Source organism: Aphis gossypii, chromosome 3 (genome assembly GCF_020184175.1).
Source record: "Aphis gossypii isolate Hap1 chromosome 3, ASM2018417v2, whole genome shotgun sequence".
In the NCBI taxonomy this organism is placed as follows: Eukaryota; Metazoa; Arthropoda; class Insecta; order Hemiptera; family Aphididae; genus Aphis; species Aphis gossypii.
The window spans coordinates 50405894-50420976 of record NC_065532.1 but is presented as its reverse complement, the minus strand read 5'-3'; the positions used below and the strand labels follow the sequence as shown (position 1 = coordinate 50420976).

At 30.6% G+C, this 15083-nt stretch overlaps 1 protein-coding gene across 1 annotated transcript in view; it reads left to right on the top strand.

Annotated features, from left to right (window-relative positions):
* The window catches only part of LOC114130386 (fat-like cadherin-related tumor suppressor homolog), a 139149-nt gene that overhangs the window by 117132 nt on the left and 6934 nt on the right, over positions 1-15083 (top strand). Inside the window, 21 exon segments of the mRNA XM_027995355.2 lie at positions 2772-2985; positions 4227-4605; positions 5074-5318; positions 5865-6051; positions 6193-6421; positions 7120-7372; positions 7785-8199; positions 10713-10980; positions 11050-11208; positions 11269-11452; positions 11525-11749; positions 11953-11973; positions 12397-12633; positions 12701-12901; positions 12972-13166; positions 13239-13544; positions 13620-13828; positions 13911-14055; positions 14137-14298; positions 14364-14681; positions 14754-15029. Coding sequence (XP_027851156.2) covers positions 2772-2985; positions 4227-4605; positions 5074-5318; positions 5865-6051; positions 6193-6421; positions 7120-7372; positions 7785-8199; positions 10713-10980; positions 11050-11208; positions 11269-11452; positions 11525-11749; positions 11953-11973; positions 12397-12633; positions 12701-12901; positions 12972-13166; positions 13239-13544; positions 13620-13828; positions 13911-14055; positions 14137-14298; positions 14364-14681; positions 14754-15029 — 4828 coding nt within the window.

The following is a 15083-nucleotide window of genomic DNA, read 5'->3' as shown; positions in this document are numbered from 1 at the left end:
TTGTTCCGTCTAATAGCATTTCTTGTTGTACCACGAAAATAGAAAAATAATAGGGTTTTAAATATTTTCAACGAGCTATTATTATTTAACGAGTATATAATATTTATAAGAAGCTTACGTTTCATTTCAGATTTGATACACTTAAATTTTAATACTTTACTATTATGATATAATAAGTAGAGCTCTAATTTGATTACTAAATATAATATATGTATAGGATGATTCACTTCCTACTTATCACCTACCCCCATTTTTCTTTAATAATGATTTTCTTATTAATTTATTCAAATCTTGGTTTTTTAAATTTTTATGTATTTTAAGATTCATATTTCCAATTATTTAAATTTTGTTATACTATATTAGGTAATAGTGTTCTTTTATGTTACCTATAACTATTTTGTTGAATATGCATCGTATAATTAAATCTAAAATCGAACAAATAGTTATACTGAGTTATTAATATGTATATTCATGTGTTAAATCACACGATTCATGTTATTTTACTTTCATTGCCACTTATTATACCTACTTACTATACAGAATATATTGTATAGATTGTAAATTTCAATAAATAAACGAAAAAAAAAGTAGGTATTATATTCATCTATACAAATTATAGAATGTTTATAGATTAATATTATTCTTCCAACTCTTATTATAAATTTATTTCATTGTTATATAGTATTAAATTAATACACTATAGGTATATTATCATACCTTTAAAAAAACTCATTCAAATCTTAATTTAGATCTATCAACATTTTCAAATAATCGTCTGATAACCAATTTACTGTAAAGAAGTTGAATATAATTAAAATAAAAAAAAAGTTAGTAACGCTAGAACACTACATAAAAGATAAATACCTAAATATGAAAAAAATATATATTTTACTTAGAAATATATCCTATTTAAAACTGACATACTTCTTTTTTTCAAATGACAATCACAAAGTCACATGACACTTACTAAATGTCATTAAAAATCTAAATAATTTAAATAATGCAGTCCTTAAAGCTTAAATGTACCTATATTTTAAAGTTTCAGAATCTTGAATTTTATTAAATCCATTATCATAGGAAAAAATACTTATAGTGAATCACCGTCCGTTTTATACCAGTATATTAACTTTTATAAAATTTTACACCAACTATTGTTTAAAATTTATTTATTGATCTTTATTTTCGAAATTATTTTATTTTATTTTTCTTTCGTATTAAGTGACAAACCATCTAATTATTCCATTTTGCATTTACCGCCAGCAAAATATGACTTATAATATATACTTATATACGTATATATGTTCACTCAAACCGCATTTTCCGTTCTAATGCTAATTTACTTACCAATGCATACCAAAGAGCGTATACCTTTAATACTATTCTGATTATAATACCATTTGGTTTATTACACTATTATTTGTTCCACGCATATATATATTCGTTGTCGCGGTCGGTTTCGCTGGTATGAAAACATCAAAATCCAATTTATTTTCATGCGGAATCTCGATGTATAAGCCAAACACATTTTTCCTTGGTAGAAAAAAGAACTTTTTTTTTGTTTGACACATATACGCGTTTGAACCATCATTATTTACTCCGGATCGAACATCTAAACTCATCTATATCTTGGATTCATTCCACTTTATATTACTGTATACGGTTTAAATCACAAAAATCGTTTAACTTCCGCACAGTCCTTGAAGATTTTTTTTTTTTTAATCTTTATCGGACATTTTGATTTTTTTTTTTTTTTTTGTCTTAAATATATTTCGAATTATGAACCACAAAATAATAAATTATAGGCTACACTGACTATTGGATATATTTAGGATATAATATACTGAATCATATACTCAATATTTCTTAACATTTGCTAAATAAAATAAAATACTATTTATTAACAATTATTTTATTAATAATAAATTAAACTAATGACTTCTCGCGCTTATTTTTGTATAGCCTATATATGTGTGTTGTGTATTTGTGTATACTTGCCAGATTAATATTGCTGCGTTAAGCTTAAAATCAAATCTGAGTTAATATAAATAAAAGCTCGGAAAATTTAGTCCTTAAAGTTACGAACAGATACTTGTTTGCTTATAAGTTATAACTTTTTCAATTTTGAACGAATCGTGACAAAGTTTCATGTGAATATTCTAAACAATATCAAATATGTATATCATATTGGAATAACCTAAATGGTATATTTTGTCTTATATACAAATATTACTGTTAAAAAGTAATAATATGCATGTTATTTATAATATTATATTGTTATAACAGATTCGTTAAATTGTAATTTCTATAAAAGTAAGTACTTAAAAAACTGTCCCACTTTTTATGATGAAAATAAATGTTTCTCAACTAGAAAAAATTATCTTCTCTTTGATAAAAACAATCGGTTTTTATTTATTTTTTTACATTTTTTATAATTGGATGGTCTCGTTTATTATAATAAGTCAACCACGTGGATAACATGCGTACACATATAAAATACGTATGCATAATATATACACAAAATACACCCTTTTGCTTCAACCACAGAAATCGACTCGTATATTGTTAATGAACGCTATCTCCGCATAACCCGTATAAATATATAAATATATAGGATACATATTATTTATTTTCTATAACATCTCATTAGTACTAACGAGGTGGTCGTCATATTTCACTGAAAAAAAAAATTGATAACCGAAATGACCTCAAATATGAATCGCTTAACAAATATAATTCTACCTGTATCAGATTGACAATTTTTCGTGATTTAGGTAAGAGCCACCGACAACGGATCACCAAACATGAGTGCCATAGCGAAAGTAATCGTCGAAGTACTGAAAATACCTGAAAACTCTAAACACGTGCCTGAAATCCAAAATCCAAATCAAAAAGTTGACATTACAGAAAGCGATACCGTTGGTTACATAGTGGCACTTATCAATGCTGTGGACAAAGACCAAGATTACCTTTGGTACCGGATTGAAAGTAAGTTCACCATCATCAATTAATAAATAATACTTGAATGCCCTGAGTTCCTTGCCGTCATCATCCTCTATTAAGTAGAACTAACTCAAATGTTTGTAGATAATTGCCTAACAATTTTAATTTACTATCAATGAGTTTAAAATTAATATAACAATATATCAGCTGTTTTAAGTGTAATACAAAACTACAAAAAAAAAACCACGAAATTTAATTTAATTTATTTTAATTTAATTTGATTAAAGGACTTAAACCACCTCACTTACTGTGCTATAATTTCTGAAACAACTTAATCATCCATACTTCTTTTATGTAGCTTTCTATTACAAAAAAAAAACCCAAGAAAATGTTTTGGAAATACCAACTTCAAAACACCCGGTAACACAATTACGCGTTCGAGTATAAAGCACTATCTATATTTATGATATTGAAAAGTAAATACAAACGAAACCATTTTTTATATGTTCATTGTCTTTTGCGTCCATTTCCAATACCAAAATTCTATTTATTTTTTCGTCTCGAATCTAAACACAACAATAAAATGCTTATTAATTTTTGTATTTTAAATTCTTTGTGAAATATCTTTTTTTTTATTTTTTTAAGCACTTTAATACAATTTTTCATTTAATTCGTAAATTGCAGATACAAAAACTACAAAATATGTTTTTCTGTAGGTACTTTTACGAAATTATTTTTATACATATACATATTATCATTCACTGTATTAAAGACTTATTTTATTATTTCCAAAAAGATTATTTTAAATTTTTACTTCGCAGTTAAAAGTTTTGCAATGTTTTCTAAAATACTATACAGGTTTAGCCTTCTACTTGTAAATTTATAAAATTCTATTGCAATATGGCTTTATGGAATACTTTTTTATTTCACTAAAATAAAAAACCCAGTACGTCGCGGACCAAATAAAGTTTTTATATTAATCATAAACACATTGAATGTACCCACTCTTATTTAAAACATTATCCCACGAATACGAATAAAACGATATTATATATTATAGTCACAACGCACTATCCGTTGTATTGTTGTTTCGCAGTCAATTTGTAGACAACGACGTAATTATAGTATATAAGCTTACACGTGGATATACAAAAGACAGTTCATATAGTATATTGTCTGGTTTACCCATAAGCACAGAAAAAACTTTACATTGTGCAACATCATACATCATATTATCATACTATACTATATATAAATATACAATAATGTATATTATCGTTTCAAAGGTGGTGACCCAAATTCGGATTTCATGATCGAGGACGACGGAAACGTGTTGCTAGCCCGACAGCTCGACTGGGAGAAGCAGAAAGAGTATAACCTGACCATTTCTGTGACGGATGGCGTGTACACGACGGCCACACAGCTGTTTGTCAGCGTCAAAGACATCAACGAATACAGACCGAAGTTCTCGCAAGATCTGTATGAGGTAAACGTGACTGAAAATGCAGAAATCGGTTCGCCTGTCGTACAGCTGATGGCCACCGACGACGACCAGGACCTAAAACTATTATACGGCATACACAGTGCCCAACACGTCAACTCGGTCAAATCGTTTGCCGTCGACTATCAGTCGGGAGTCGTGTCAGTACAACAACCATTGGACAGGTATAATAATACTATAAACGCGTATTTTATTATTAAGTACTATCTTTAGTCGGTATGAAACTGATTTGAATGAAATTCGATTAAAGTGTTTAATTAGATAATTATTAACTTATAACATTTCTATTTTCTGAACGCAATGGAATTACTCAAATGTACTTCACAGATGAAGTGTAAATGTATAATATATTTTTTTACAACTCCCTGATAGTTTTTCCATTGTGAAACTACTGAGAAAATTTTAAATTGTCCCCTCTATTAAGTAACGTTCAAATAACATTTAAAGATATCATTCTATATCACAATATTCCATGTTATTAAGGATAAAGTTTCGTCTTATGCTTTTATCGTGCAGTTAACATTGTATTATTTACCGTATTAATTTTTTTTTATTATTTCAATAATTTGATGGCATAAAGTTCACCCCGTTTAAACTATGAATTAATATATTACTGAACTTGTCCTTTACAGAGAAAGCATAGCTAGACACGAGTTGACAGTGGTGGTCAAAGATCAGAGCACACCGTCCAAAAAGAATTTTGCCCGCGTCTTGATCACGGTGATCGATAGCAACGATCATGCACCCGAATTCAGTTCCAACATAGTACAAGGTCGGGTATTTGAAACCACCGCAGTGGGCACTAGCGTTCTGCAGTTGTTAGCCACGGACAAAGATCACGGCGAAAACGCTGCCGTATCATATCAAATTATATCTGGTAAGTTCCTCATAATCGTCATAAATATTTAGTATCCCATAACGAAGTTGAATAATTTATTTATTTTTTTGTTCGTAAATACTATACAAGTTTTTATTATTGAAGTATCAGGTAGATTCCCGCAGCTGTAGTTTATTATTAATATTGGAATATCGTTTTCGTTATTCTCATTATTACCATTGTATATGTATTTACATTATATGCCTCTGTATATCTTGGGCTCACGCTCGTTATTGTTATTAAATAAACAACGAAATATATATGTATTCGTATTTAAACGGATGTATCGTTCCGTTTCGGTTGTAAATATTTATAAAACGGAAATACTCGTATTTTAGACAGACGTGTGCCGCGTATGTACATAAAAATGAATGAAAAAATTCGATTACAAATAGTTCGACTTTTTCCTGTCGCCCGAAACGCAATTCGCGATTCCAATCCGATATATTACGTACCGACGAAAAAATAAAAATAAATATTTCCTTGTGCGCTTCGTGCTGAATTTGTTTACCTTATCTGTAAACTAATACCTTAAACACTACGCAGGAAACATCGGTAACGTGTTCAGCATCGACAGCAAACTGGGCACACTACACGTCATGAAAGAACTGGACATGTCCGTAACGTCGGAATACACGTTGATAGTGAAAGCCGTGGACTCGGGATCACCGCCGCTGTACTCTACCATACCCGTGTACATAATGGTCGTCATGGCTGACAACGCTCCTCCTAAGTAAGTATTCCACCATGGTTGCGTACCTACCTATATAGCAGTATATTATACGTATTCGCATAATATATATATGTAAACGTATTAACGGTGTTTTTCTCTATTTTTCAAAAATCGTTTCGCCCCTCCTTTTGAAAAATAAAGGTTCAACAACCCCGAGGAATCAGCCGAGATCTATGAGAACGAACCGTCCGGGACCGTGGTCAAACGTCTACAAGCTAGGAGCACGTCATCTCTGCTGTTCGAACTAGTCGAGGGTGACACGTACAGCTTGTTTGCGGTGAATCCCAGCACCGGAGTATTGGTCACCAGACGGCCGTTAGACTATGAATCATGTCACGTGTACAACCTGAGCGTCACTGCTACGAATATGGTAAGCAGTTGTTTAACGACGGTTTTAATTATGATTTTAAATTGCCGGTCGGCGTTTCGTAGTCTCATATACTAAAACCCTTCAATACAAAATTTTGTTGAAATTGCAGTTTCTATGTAAATAATTCAGTTGCATGCATTTTTATCACATATTTTTATGTATTTTTTTTAACATAATATTCAGTCTACCTATTACAGTAAATATCTCTATAAAATAAAGTCGCCTATATTTGTGCGGAATAATTTAATTTCCGAAACTATTTAATGATCAAATGCCAATTCCAAAACAATATCGATAAAATAAAAATACCTATACCATGTGCTTATTATGTTTTTACCGTTACATTTTTTTTAAAAACTAACTCATCACATTGGCAGTGTAATTTAGTATATTATTTTCAATAGGATTATGTAAGTTTTTGTACAATTAATTTTATAAATTAATCGCTCTCTAATTATTTCGATTGATTTAAAATCTTACGTCTGATCGTTTTTATCCGCATTTACTGGTACAGACATTAATATAATATGTTACGTTCAAAAGTGCATGATACATAAAGATCGATGATATGATTCATTGAATTCACGGTCACAGTTATCTCTCTCAGTGTGTTAATATTATATAAATCACTCGATGCACCTCAATATTGGGTTATAGAATCGAATTCAATTCCCCCCTCACTGTTTTGTCTTTTACAGGCCGGTTCAAAAGCTGTCTGCCGCGTATCGGTGCACGTGCTCGACAGAAACGACAATTCACCCGTACTGGTGAACACAAGCTACAAGGGTGTCATCAGCGAAGCCGCGCCGATCGGTTCGCTGGTCCTTCTTAATGACACATTGCCGATGTTAATCAAAGCTTCGGACGCCGATTCTGGCTCGAACGGTTTACTCCAATACGAAATAGTGGAGTTTGTCCAGAGTCGAATGTTTCACGTTGTTTCCAACACGGGTAGGTGTATCAATACGGTAACTGCGGGTGTATGTCGGTAATGTATTATTTTGAGTAAGAGATAATTATGAAGACAACTCTAATTATACATTTAACATATTTAATCTAAACTGTCGAAATTTAGAAGCGTTTTATATTTTAAACCATAAGTATATTGAATGTGAAACGCTTCGCTGTTGGATACTCTTAAATCGATATAATATAAAATATAGATTTTAAAAACTATAATTATAATATCTATTAATTTAATTTTTTTTTTAATTAATTAATTCTAAAATACGCCTGTGCGACGCACAGACGACAACATCAATAATACATTACAGTATACACTATACTCGTCCATATACATATATAATATATAGTAAAGAATATTGTCGATTGTTGACCGGCTTTATTTTTTCGTCCTTCATAGGTGCCATCAGGACGACAACACTGTTGGACTACGAGACATCGCCGAATATAACATTCCACGTCAGAGTCATCGATCAAGGCAACCCGAGACGGACATCAGACGTACTAGCCAAAGTATTCATCTCGATTTTGGACGTTAATGACTGTCCGCCGGTGTTTACGAGCTATGAGTACAATGCATCCGTGCTAGTTCCCACCTATGTCAATGTGGCCGTCGTACAATTAAACGCTACCGATGGAGATTCTCCAGGGCAGACAAAATTGACGTATTCGATTATCGGAGGAAACGAAGCAAACGTCTACACAATCGATGCCGATAGAGGACTCATAACAGTTAAAGAACCTAATTTGGGCATCAAATCGAGCCCTCATAATTTGGCGGTTTCCGTGTCCGATGGCAAATACTCCAGTCAATCGTAAGATTTTAGAAATATATACGTTATACACTTATACCATCAACTAGTTTTAATCTGGTATGTTGTCCCGTAGTTTTCCAGTTAAGAGAGATATTATTCCCAGTATTATTAATTTGTTAAAACACATCAAAAGTACGGTAAAACTGTATCAGCTGATATTTAACCTAAGTTAAATTGATAAGCAATGCTCTAATACAAATTACAGTGCCGACTATTTTAATTCTGTCAGCCAAAATACATAATATACGAAAACCACATATTTCACCAATCATCCATAGGAAAGCTGGTAGATGACGTGTTAGACACCCGCCTCTATCTTACCGTGTTTTCTTGGTTTTTCTATTTTTTTTTCTACCGATCCATTTATTCTATACAATAGAACGAACGCCGTGAATCAAATTTTTATATAGACAGTGAACATATTCTTAAGTTCATAATTATTATTATGTGAATTCGTAGGAAAATGTATTATTTTTATCTTATTACAAGATTATATCTTCCTTGACGCAAATTTTTAATTAGGTACCAATGAACACAACTTATTTTGCATTTTTAGGTTTAGGTTTTTCCTTTTTTCATTACTTTTTCATTATTTTCGTAATATAATTTTCATCAATTAAAACTTTAACCACATTTTATGAATTATTTTTTAATTTGTCTTACATTTTTCTAAACTAATTAAAGTAAATAAAAATACAATTTATTCTTTTCAATAAATCTTAATAAATTTTACACTTTTGATATTTTGATTTTTTAGTAAAATGTTTAAAATGTATAATACATTTTTTAAGAGTTTTTAGTGCTTTCGATTCACATTCCTAATTATAATAAATATTTTTAAATATTAATAGCGTATCTAATGTAGCCACATATGATCTGTGCTTATTTTATTTTCTTTCTATAGTAAATCAACATTCAGTAATAAAAAATGCATAATATAGGCATAAGCGCAACTAAGATGATTTGAGGGGAGGATAACCACTCGCATTAAAATGAGCCTCTATTATGAGGATTTTTATATTTTATTTATGTTACTATTACCTAGTAATATGGTATTTATTTTACCTAAGTAGGAATAAATAATAAGTCATGTGCATTATCATGATTTATATTATAATATTCGTATTAAATTTGATAAATGTATGTTAAAAATAATTTAATAGAAATACATTTCTTGAATGTATTCACCCCCACCCAAACAAAAAAATCTTAGTTGTGCTGTTATCTCTGGTATACGTAGGTAGGTGGGGCAAGTAGGTATATTGCGGTTCTCGTCACTTCCGCTCCAACAAAACGCCTCATCCATTTCCTAAGGATTATATTATATGGTGTCTCGCCAAGGTAAGAAACTGCATACCAGTCCCTTATGCATAAAATTAATCACTAGCTCCTCATATTTGAATACGACAAGTGTAAAGAATTAATTTTAGTTGAAATGTGCATATGGTTTTGGAAAATCTAAATAAAATCGTAATAAAATATTCACGTGATCGCTAAAACATTGAACAATGTAAAAAAATCCAGTTGGCTAGTTTCCAGATGTAAAAAATTAAAGCATTTTGTTTTTGCCTATACCTATTATATCATTTATCACTAGTCGTATCGACGGCAATGATTAAAAAAGTTACTTTCTGAAAATACGGATATGTCACATTTTATCTTTATCAAAATTGCCACACACACAGTCACCGACATTTATAGGTAACGTTCAATTATATGACAAATATAATAAAGTATTTATCATAATAATAATTTGTCACCGACTGGCAGTGAGCTTTACAATATGTGTAAATACATACGAATGGAATTATTATTCAATAGAAGATCCAATTACGTATCTTGTTATTATAATATCATGAACATTTTCTTAGAATCCCGACGTACCACGATACTCATTTAAAAAGTCGATCACACAATATACGATTAAATGTTTTCGGTCGCTCCCAGATTTCTATCGCTCGTAGAGTCGTAGCACACCGATTGAAACGACTATTCTATACTAAAAACTTTATGATAGGTATTAATTAATCAATACATTAAAAAAATGTTAATGATTATAATATAAATTACTACCTATATGGCTATTGGCTATATACATATAGTAACGTAAAAACAAAAATGGTGTTTTATGAAGAAAAAATAAATCAAAATATGGTATAATTATTTATTGTATACATACATCATAATATTGAATATAATTTTTAGTATTTAAATTATGTCAACGCGCAATATTGGATCTGAAACTCATTTAAGGGATACTTTTGTACATATACGATGTATAAAACCATTTTTGATCATTTATGTTGGTAAAATATCTAAAATACGTCAAAAACAACTTTTAGTAACAAAAAAAGTAAATCAAATCATTAAGATAATAAGATGACAATTTGACATAACTATAACAGTATACCGATTTAATTCAAATAAAATAAGTCTAAGAGGCTCACGTCGCCCCTTTCCCCATTTAATACATCACTGTTTCATCGTTATACCTAATGGGTTTTTTTTTTCAGAAATGTAAATGTCCGTTGGTATCGAAGCGAAGACTCTAGTCTCAAGTTTCAAAAACCTATATATTACGCAACAATTGTGGAAAACGATACTAAAGTCAGATTCCTCTGTGCAGTCACCGTCATTGGAGCACATCTCAACGAACATTTACTATTCTCCATTTCCAACCCAAGTAGTCATTTTCAAATTGGTTCAACTACGGGAATACTCAGCACAACAGGAATTGCTTTCGACCGTGAAGTCAAAGAAATCTATCAAATTATTGTACAGGTATAATTCAGCATTGTTAAACAATTAGCAAAGTCGCCTAATTAATATATTTTATCTACAAATATTAAGGTCCAAAGCATGGATACTGACAGTGAATCGCTAAGAGTTGCTCATGTTCCAATTAACGTAACTGTTTTGGACATTAACGACAATGCACCAATGTTTGTTAACTTACCGTATTACGCAATTGTATCTATTGACGCAAAAAAAGACGATCTCGTTACAAAGGTAATTAAATAATGAAAGAATTTTTTTTTTAAATATATATTTAATTATTCTATAAACTAGGTGCACGCTGTGGATTTGGATCAAGGTGAAAATGCTGCTGTGCGATATGAACTAACCAAAGGCCCTGGAGAACTGTTTAGAGTGTCTAGAAGCACTGGAGAGATATTTTTGAGACATAATCTCGAAAGTCAAAACAATGGCCGTATAAGTGAATTCAAATTGACTGTTGCTGCATTCGATGGAGGTAATTATCAACAATAATCATTAATTAGTTTTCACTCTTATTAAAAAGCTCTATTGTTTGAAAAATATCTAGGCCAACAGTCTTATTCCACTGAAGTAGAAGTCAATGTTAAAGTCATGGATCGATCAATGCCTGTGTTTGATAAACAATTCTACTCTGTCTCTGTACCAGAAAATATTGATCTGTACGCGCCTATACCGTTAACTATTAGAGCTGACTCTCCATTAGCCAGGAAATTGATTTACAGTATTGTAGCTGGTAACACGTTTGAAGAATTTGCTATAGATTTCAACACTGGTTAGTATTCCATTAAATTATTTTTTCTTTAACAACTGTTTAATCATGATTAATCACTCTTCGTTATTACCTTAAGCTTAATGGTGAAGGATAATAAATTCTTTGATTTATAATTACTATTTAGTATTTAGTGATATTTACACTTCTATATAACACACCACACTTACTATTGTTTTTATTTCTTTTCTTGGTGGTCTCAACAGCTGATGATTACGGTGGTACTAGTGAGTACACATTATAGTTATTCTATTGTGTATGTTTTGTGCTTTTTTTTTTTGGAGTCTTTCTAGACTCCCAGTATTAAACTTGAACATCAGTAATTAAAGCACTATAATAAAACTTTACTTCTGTGCATGTTTAGCCTAACCTTTGAATACAGCTTTTTATAATCAGATAAAATTTCAATTTCAATTACTATGTTCAAGTTTTATTGAGTGACCATAATTTTTTTTTTATTTTAAACATTTGTCTTTTTAATTTATTGTATTCTTCAATTTTGTGTGTAACATAACTCTGGTATGCTTTTTAAGTAAAAAATCTTAAGACAAGTTTGCTAACTACTTAAGACATATATGTGTTTTGTGTAGCATGAATTATATTTAACTACTTATATATCAATACAATCAACTTAAATTATTTTTAAATAGGTTTATTGTATGCTGTGGACAATTTGGACTATGAACAAGTTCAACATTATACATTAACTGTTAGAGCTACAGACAGTGTATCTGGAGTATCAGCCGAAGTGTTAGTTAGTATCATGGTAACAGATGTAAATGATTGTGCCCCTGAATTCCTTCAAGACTCTTATAACATCTCTATATCAGAATCAGCCTCGTTTGGTTCGTTTATTCTGAGAGTCACGGCCACTGACAATGACACTGGTAAACAAATTTATAGAATTTAAAGTATAAATGTGAATTAAAAATAAAATGTTTAAACTTATTTTAGATGTAAATCGTGTAATTAAATATTCCATCAAAAAAGATGAAGAAAACTCTACTGATTACTTTCACATAGACGAAAAAGAAGGTTCAATTTATCTGAAACAATCGTTAGACCATGAGACACGACCATTTCACCATGTTGTGTTAGAAGCAACTGATTCAGGTCTACCACCACTGAGCACTACTACTCACCTTTGGATAACTGGTTAAATATTAATATTATTTTCTTTTCGATTTAACAACAATATATTATTTATAATATAATTTGATTATAGTACTGGATGTTAATGACAATGCACCAAAATTTGAACAATCTTCGTACTCGTGTTGGTTATCGGAAGATGCTGAAAGAGGGCAGTTTGTGACTATGGTGACTGCTACCGATCCAGACATTGTTGACCACTCACGCTTGGTGTATGACATAACTGGAGGAAATACACAACAAATGTTTGATATAAACTCAAAATCCGGTAAGAGTGAATAAAATCATGCAAGTTTTAATATTTGTATATTTTGTAATAATTTTTATTCAATCGCTTTAGGTATTATAATTGTTTCAAACTTGAACAAGTTAACTACTGTGAAAGAACATGTCCTCAATGTATCAGTCAGTGATGGAGTGTATACAAGTTTCTCAAGAGTTAGAATTGAAATGGTGTCAACCAACAGACATAGTCCTGTGTTTGAAAAACTTCAGTACGATGGTCGAATTTTAGAAAATCAATTGTCAGGAACTTTTATCATTCGTGTTCAGGCAATAGACAATGATACAGGTCCATATGGTGAGGTGAGCTACTCAATACCTTCAAAGAAGATGTCAAAAATATTCAATATTAATAATATTACTGGTATGTATAATATATAATCAAAAATAATATTTATATTATAATTCATAATAATTACATGTCTTTTTGGTAATAAAGGTGAAATTATATCGAGGATGCCATTAGACCGAGAAGAGACATCATTATATGAAATAAGTGTTTTGGCTTGTGATCAAGGAGCTAGATGTGGATTTACTTTGGTTCGGGTTCGAGTGAGCGATGAAAATGATAACTCACCACGGTTCCTTTTACCAGAATACAAAACATGCATACATAGTTCACTGCCAGTCAATACAGGATTTCTCACGGTTAGACTTACTATAATAGATTTTGTGTAATTAAAAATCATAAACTAACTTTTAAATTGTAAATATTTTTAATAAATAATAGGTAAAAGCAGTTGACGATGACCAAGAACCATCGGGTCAAATTACTTACTCAATCAATGATATTGAACCCAGTGACATTACTAAACTAATGACTGTGAACAAGTACACAGGAGCTCTCGTTTTACTAAAAACAGTTGAATCCTTAAGTATGAATTTTGTATACCCATTTTTTAACGATAATATTTCTAAAATTAAATTAATTAATTATTTTTTAAATGTTTTCTTAGAAAATAATGTTTATCAATTTTTTATACGAGCAACGGACAGTGGAACACCGCCAAGACAATCTGATGTTCCTATTGAGCTATTTGTGTTATCACCTGAAGATCTTCCTCCCGTATTCCTTCAAGAAGACCAGAAATTTAATTTAACAGAAAATTCTCCTATTGGTATGATCTAATATAATTTATATCCCAAAACTGAATATTATTAACACATATTTTAAATTCAATAGGTACTATTGTAACGACCGTAAAATTGGTGTCTGAAGTTGAAACCAAATATAAGATAACCGCATCCGATGAGACCGCCAAACTTTTTACAATAAATGATAAAGGCCAAATAACTGTTACTGGCTTATTAGATAGAGAAAAACAAGCATTCCACATACTTGGCGTATTTGCATATACAGAATCATCTCCTCCATTAACTGCATTGACTGAAGTCTATGTCAAAGTATTAGATGAAAATGACAATGCTCCAGAGTTTGACAATGACTTTTATAATGCCAAAATATCAGAATCCATTGCTGAAGGCACTGTAGTGGTGAAAAGTAATGCGATATTTATAATTAAATTTGTTTATTTTTCTTTTATAACCATTAATTATGTTTATATTATTATAGCTCGAGCAATTGACTTAGATGAAGGCAAAAATGGTGAAATCAAATATTTAATAAATTCCAAATCTAATGTCCCATTTGTGATCGATCAATACTCAGGATCAATTAGTGTTTCTGTATCAAATTTAGATCGAGAAGTAAAACCTTCTTATACATTTGATGTAATGGCCTTTGACAGTGGAACACCATCATTCAACTCCACTGTTAAAGTACATATATCTTTAGTTGACTATAACGACAACCCATCACGTTTCTCTCAAGATTCATACACAGCATCAGGTAATATATTTATTTCATCTTTGAAGTTTAAGACTCATAATATAATGCATTTTT